The sequence below is a fragment of the Macrobrachium rosenbergii genome, chromosome 12 (genome assembly GCF_040412425.1).
Source record: "Macrobrachium rosenbergii isolate ZJJX-2024 chromosome 12, ASM4041242v1, whole genome shotgun sequence".
Lineage (NCBI taxonomy): Eukaryota > Metazoa > Arthropoda > Malacostraca > Decapoda > Palaemonidae > Macrobrachium > Macrobrachium rosenbergii.
Genome location: NC_089752.1, coordinates 64,667,820 through 64,675,319, shown reverse-complemented (window position 1 = coordinate 64,675,319; position 7,500 = coordinate 64,667,820). Strand labels below are relative to the sequence as shown.

Genomic DNA, 7,500 nt, shown 5'->3' with positions numbered 1-7,500 from the left:
CCTTCTGCTGCTCCTTCCGACACCATTGCCCAGGTCAAGCTTCTGACTTTCACACTGACTAGCAATTACACTTGGTTCACGCTTCGAATCAAGGGCGTACAGTCCTTACCATCCAAAGCAGATTATGTCCTCACCACCCTGCCAGACCACCTCCTTCACCAGCTGATGGAGTGGCTGGATGCTAAGGGCACCGACATCATGCAGTACAAAGACCTGAAGGAGTTCCTACTGGACAGATTCACACCATCCCCAGCCTCGTGCACAACAGATCTTCAACGCAGCACTGCAACCCTTGGGTGATCAACGCTCATCTGCCACCCTTCTCGAGATGAGAGCCCTCGCCCGTCTTCCTCCTGCAGCAGACGGTTCTCCCAGATCAACTGACATCCACAAGGCACTTTGGCTGCAGCGACTGCCAACGTCAGTTAGGGCAGTACTTACCAACATTGATGCCCATGCTGCTGCAAACCACCACCACACCCATGCCTTTGCCACCCATCAAGTAACATCCAACCCTTCATCAACAGACGACCTTCCTGACGTCACAGAGCCCACCATGGCCATCGAACCGTCACTGCCCATTCCACCTTCAGAAACCCAAGGAAGCCAGCTGCACACAGCAGCAATCACCACCGTTTCAGCTTTGCCAATACCACAAAACATTCAGCTCTGCTGCCAATAACTGCCTCCCAGGATGCCCATGGCCAAACAATGTGTGAAATAGCTACCACAGGTAAACATCCTTCAGCCATGGGCCATGCTAATGTACCTGAATCTAACCTTAATCCTGACATTTCCAATCCCACGGGCTCTACTAGCACCTCTGTCTTTTTTATCCTCAATTCGGTCACAGGTGCTCGCTTTTTGGTCGACACTGGGGCTTGCTGTTCCCTTCTGCCTGTGTCTGGACAAACAACCAATTGCCCACAGCCATTCGATGTCCAACTCACAGCTGCCAATGGCTTTCCCAAACTTACCTTCGTTCAGAAGCATCTCACCTTTAACCTTGGCAACAGAAAGTACCACAGGCGGTTTATCGTCGCAGACGTCTCAATACCTCTCCTCAGGGCAGATTTCCTGGCGCACCACCAACTGCTCGTGGATGTTGCCAACAGGCACGTCGTCGGTGCCAATGATCTGTCCAGAACACCTATTGCTGCAGCCCCTCCAGAACTCGCCCTCCACATCACAGATTCCAAAGACGAGTTTGCCTATCTGCTTGCCACATACCCAGATTTCTTCAAACCTGAACTATGACAATCTCCTCAAATCCCTGCTAAGCACGACATTGCCCACCACATTAAGACCTAGGGCCCTCCTGTACACTCCCTCTTCTGATGCCTGCCACCCGAAAAACTCGCCACTGCAAAGAAAACCTTCACAGAGATGGAGAAGATGGAGCTTGTGTCAAAAGGCATCCAGTCCAAGGGCATCTCCCCTCCACATGGTAACAAAGGGCAGCACCTTACATCCATGCAGGGACTACAGAAGGCTGAATGTGATAACCAAGGCTGACCACTACCCTCTCCCTAACATCACAGACATGACCACCTTCCTGCGCAGTGCAAAAGTCTTCTCATAGCTGGACCTTCTCAAGGGTTATGCCCAGGTCCCCATGAATCCTGAGGACATCCCAAAGACCACTATCACAATGCCCTTCAGCACCTACACCTTCAATTACTCCTGCTTTGGCCTCCGCAATGCAGGAGCTACTTTCCAGTGATTGATGGGCGCCATCCTGGGAGACCTTCCCTTCTGCGTCTGCTACATCAACGATATGTTAATCTTCTCTGCCTCAAAGGAGAAGCACCTCCACATCGTCCTCCAACGTCTGCAAGAAAACGGCCTCGTCATCCGGTATGTCAAGTGTTCTTCGCCACCAAAAGGGTAGAATTCTTGGGGCACCTCATAGCGCCTGAGGGTGTCCAGCCCTTGCCCGAGAAGGTCACCACCATCAGGAAGTTCCCTGCCCCTACCACCGTCAAGGGTCTACAAGAATTTGTTGGATTGGTTAACTATTATCATTGTTTTTTGCCCGGCATCACCTCGACCTTGGCCTCCCTCTACGAATTTCTCAAGGGCAAGCCCAAGGCCCTCACCTGGGGATCTCAGCAGGAAGCAGCTTTCACCTTCTCCAAAAACAGCCTCGCCAAGGCCACCGCCCTCTCTTTCTCTGCACCAGATCATTCTCTACGGATTTCCACGGACGACAGCAACGTAGCCATAAGAGCTGTCTTGGAGCAGGTCATCCATGGTCATCCTCGGCCCCTCGCCTTTTTTAGCAGGAAACTCAGCAGACAGAGACAAACTACTCCACATTTAACCGCGAGCTCTTGGCAGCGTACCTCGCAGTCAAACACTTCAAACATTTTTTGGAGGCCACGCCTTTCACCCTTCAAATTGACCACTGTTATTTGTGCATTCTAAAACCCACAATCCAATGCCTGGTTACCTTATCAGCGCCGCCACTTGTGAGCCACCTCCAACCTGAACTGCACCCTTCGTCACGTCCCTGGGAAACACAACCCTGTCGCTGATCCCCTCTCCAGAATCTCCTTCGATGCAGTACACCTTGGCCTCAATTACAAGCAGCTAGCAGCCAATCAACAGCGGGACACAGAGGTCAACGCCTGTAAGACCACCTTAACATCTCTGCAATGGTATGACATTCCCCTCAACGACAACAGGTCTGCCTCCAAGGATCCCACAGCCACTTAGACGTCACATCTTCAGCATTGTCCATGCCCTAGCACACCCTTCAGGAAGATCCACAGCCACCCTCCTGAAGAAGAGATTTATCTGGCATGGCATATTGAAAAATGCAAAGTCGTGGGCTCGTGAATGTTCTTCCTGCCAGCTCTCCAAAATCCATTGTCACACATATTCAAGTGTTGGTTCCTTTCACCAACCTCAACATCGTTTTGCCCATGTCCACATCGATGTTGTAGGACCCTTCTCGCACTTCAAAGGGATCATTACCTACTCACAATGGTCGATGGCTTGACAAGATGGCCTGAAGCTGCCCCTATGACAGATGCATCAGCAGCAGCATGTACCAGTGCTTTCCTCTTATCATGGGTTTCCAGATTCTGCACACTTGATCACATCACCATCGACAGAGGCACTACCTTCACGTCACAGCTCTGGACGCCCCTAAGCCGCCTCCTCGGCACCAAGTTGTATCACACAACTGCCTACCAGCCGGAATCCCATGGCATGGTCGAGAGGTTCCACTGCACCTTGAAAGCAGCCCTGGTGTCTCGCTGCAACTCCTCAGCCTGGTACTCTCAGCTTCCATGGGTCCTCCCCGGCCTTTGGACCACACCTAAAGAGGGCCTTGACCTATCAGCAGCCAAGATGGTGTATGGCAATCTGCTCGTTATACCTGGCGAATTCTTCCCAGACGATAACACCTCATCTGGTGTTGTCAGACTTTGGACCACCATCAGAAAGTTCGCCCATTGCCACCCATCCTATAAGCCAGAAGACAAGACCTTTATCCCGAAGGATCTACTGTACATGCTGCAACACATGTTCATCAGAACCAACGCCGTTCGACTGCCTTTGACTCAGCCTTACACAGGCCCCCACCGCAAGCAGAAAGCCTTCCTCTTCCACATCCATGGCACAACAGATTGGGTTGCCATTGATCACCTGAAACCAGCGTACTTACCCGGCAACATCACTCCTCCTCAACTTTCAAAGGGGTTTATTGTGTCACTTGGCTCCCATGCTGTGGTTCCTATGCCGTTCTCCACGACGACACATTAAGCCGACAGGATGGCACCAGCTCTTGTGACACGCCTGATTTTCATTTGTATGTAAGGTATAGAGTCTGATATCAAATGCATGTATTCTATTGGTTTGTTGGTTGCTGTGTGAGTTTCCTGGCTGCTGATTGGCCAGCAAATCGTATAAATGCTGCTGTATTCTATTAATAAAGTATCACTTTAGGATGATACTTCTCGTCCTAATCACATCCTGCTAAATACACAAGATACATTGTGGCTATTATAATTACATATTATATATATATATATATATATATATATATATATATATATATATATATATATATATATATATATGTATTTTACAAGTGTGGCCTGCAACCTGACTTTTATCTATTATTCAAGTTCTAAGAGCATCTAACTAGTGGAGGGCCACACATGTAAAACAGATTAAAAAAACTACTTTAAGCAGTAAATTCAATGGAAATTAAGGGAAATCAAGGATTGACTTAATAGATTATAAATACACAAATCAGAAGGAATATACACAGGAGCTTAATCACCAGCTTTGTGACACTGTAATTATGTTAATTCACAAAACCAAACAGTGCCAGTAGCAAATCAAATATGATCTAAAACTCTCTAGAATATCTTAAGATTAAACAGATTCTTATAGGGAAGATAATCACCCATAGATTTAAGAACCTCTAATATTAGACTAAGGTTAAACAGAACGTTACAATAAGGATAATCACAATGGAATTAAGAACCTCTAAAATTAGATTAAGATGAAACAGAATTTTGCAACATAGGACAATAATTAAATATATCCTCAGATGTAAAATCTTGAAGGAATCTTCTCACAGGCAGAAGACGGGGAAAGGGCACCATGGATAATAGTTGACACACAGCTTCACAATCACCCATTCTGCAATACAGAATGCACTGTCACTCGATTGCAAAAACAATTAACACATTCAATTCAGGAATGCTGAAGGCTGAGAGGAAAATCATTCAAAGAACAATAGAAATGCAAACTGAGTAAACACTTGTGAGTTACTTTACATAAGTTAAATTACACTGCTTCACATAAGTTCTGAAGGAGATTGCAAGGGAGTGACTATGGGAGCAATAAGAAATATAGTCAAAGAAATGTGCGTCGAACAATTCCAGTTCCAACTGTACTTTGTCCTGGAGATAAGACATCTTGATATTGAAGCCAGACTTTGATTTTAATACAAGGGGTCAGTGGTGGATCAGATCCAAATGACACAGCAAAAAGTCACTTTGAGGGAAAGAGGGAGGGAGGGAGGTAGACTGACCAACAAAGATTCTGTCTGCTCTGGTCGTATGTAGGCTGCGAACTCCTCGCGTGACAGGTCATCTCCTTATATGCACTTCTTCCCACCCCATCCACCTCGGTTCAAGCCAGGGGTGACCATTAAAATCTCCCAGCCTCAGGTTGGCATCTGTTTAAAACTCAAGACGCAGGTGCGCTGGAAAATGAGAATCAGAACAGCACACACAAAGAGGGAACAACTGAAACACAATAGGGAAACATTAAGGCCGAGAAGGTGGAGCTTTCTACATGAGGGTGTCTGCCGTAGCAAATTGCTAATTGGCAGGGAGCGTCTTTTACTCTACTTGTTATCTTAAATCTAAACTCATGGAGCTTGCCCGTGCATTTACAATGAATAAATGCACATGACAATATATATATATATATATATATATATATATATATATATATATATATATATATATATATATATATATATATATATATATATATATATATATATATATATATATATATATATATATATGTGTGTGTGTGTGTTACAGAGAGAGTATTCATATTAACACGTAAAAAATAGAGATACATGAACTTATAGTAGGTGACTCAGAAAGAGACGCCATTGGCCTAAAACAAGGGTGATTCTGCCAATTGTCAACAGCCGAAGTCAGCATTTTAGGGCGTAGGGCAAAGGTGTTAGACAGATAATCTCTCACCAGTGGAGCCATTAGGAGAGGTCAAGAGGTCAGAAAAGCAGATATTGATACCTCTCTGTATGTGTTTTCATAAAAGCAATGTAACTATTGCTCTGAAAGTGTGAGAAGTGAACAATAAATAAAAAGACCGTGAATAGCGAAAATTAGTGAAATAAACTATTGAAAATGAAGCCGATGAGAGGGGGTGAACAAGACCTTACCATACACACCTCGAACCATGCCTTACCATACGCACCTCGAACCATGATGTCACGGTTGACACCAAAAAAGAACACCAATATAAGGGAGAGAGAAGGAGATGGAGTGGAGTGAAGAAGTCAGACTGAAGAGACAGAGTCTCAATGACAGTGAGAGTTAGAGCAGTCGGTGTGCATGGAGTGTAATGGTGTTGCCCAAATTGCAGTAATCTGAACGTAGACTTTTAGCTCTTTCAACCTAATTAATTTTCCCAAGTCCAAGCGTGGACTTGGTGCGAACATTCTCATGACCAAATCGATTTCCCAAAAAGTAGCAAATTAACCGAGGTGGAACTTTTTATATTTACAAAGAGAAAATAAAGAAAAAACCCTAACAAGTACTCTTCAAGAACCCAAAACTTCTATATTAATTTGTTCAACCATTCCAACATAAAAGTAAATTCTAGACACAAAGCAAGATGCCTTCCAGACACATCTACCTTAACTAGACGAGAAGACTTCTCTAGAAAATATATATATATATATATATATATATATATATATATATATATATATAAATGTTTGTGCATGTGCCAGAATAGCTCTGAAATGCATTGAGCAATTTCAACCAAACTTGGTATACAAATGACTTACTATCTAGAAATCAGCACTGTGGGAGTAAGAAATCACTAGCACCAAAGGGCACCAAAGAGGGTGGGGGTTGGAAGGGCTTCCCTGAAATGGGGTTGGTTCTACCCGTGAAACAGGGCTTGTTATGCCCATAGAATTAGTAACTAAATAAACTTTACAAATTTATCATACCTAACTTTAGTATACATATGACTTACTATCTGGAAAAGAATACTGTGGGGGTAAGACATCAATGGCACCAAAGTGGGTGTTGGGAAGGGGGAGAGAGAGAGAGAGAGAGAGAGAGAGAGAGAGAGAGAGAGAGAGAGAGAGAGAGAGAGAGAGAGAGAGAGTTTATTGATTGTCAATCAGTTATCCCAGACAGAGCTGGGTTGGTCAGCAAGTATATATATAAACATCGCCCTAATGTGTGTGCTGGCAAACTGTCAAGTACTTGAAAAGAGGAAGCTCAGAATAGCTCTACTGTACATCTTGCCAGGCCACTAGAACAGAGTCTCACATACACATAAAAAATGGGATGCAGAGGTTCAAGTGCGTGCAACACACACACACACAATCTTGCACACACCAGTAGAATAGTCTAGATAAAACGGTCTCCTCTCCTCAGATCAAGGAAAAATGACTTAAACACGTTCCGTAATAATTTGAGCTTTTACTTACAACCTATAATGCATACACTATTTCTTTCTCCATAGCATACGAAGGAGTCCAGGGCTCAAACTTCATTGAATGTAAAAACGAAAAACGTCCAACAAATAACGAGGTCTGTAAATTCATGGATACTTGGCTTGAAGGCAACTGTACAAAGAGCAACAGCTGGGGATATACTTCTGGAAGCCCATGCATCTTCATCAAGCTAAATAAGGTATGCCTCACTGTCGCCTTTAGAGCAACATATATATATATATATATATATATATATATATATA

General features: G+C 44.3%; 1 protein-coding gene across 1 annotated transcript in view; it reads left to right on the top strand.

Annotated features, from left to right (window-relative positions):
• Window positions 1–7,500, top strand: part of LOC136843706 (sodium/potassium-transporting ATPase subunit beta-like) — a 69,960-nt gene that overhangs the window by 56,969 nt on the left and 5,491 nt on the right. The window contains exon 4 of the mRNA XM_067112294.1: window positions 7,267–7,436. Coding sequence (XP_066968395.1) covers window positions 7,267–7,436 — 170 coding nt within the window. The remainder of the gene's footprint in view (window positions 1–7,266; window positions 7,437–7,500) is intronic.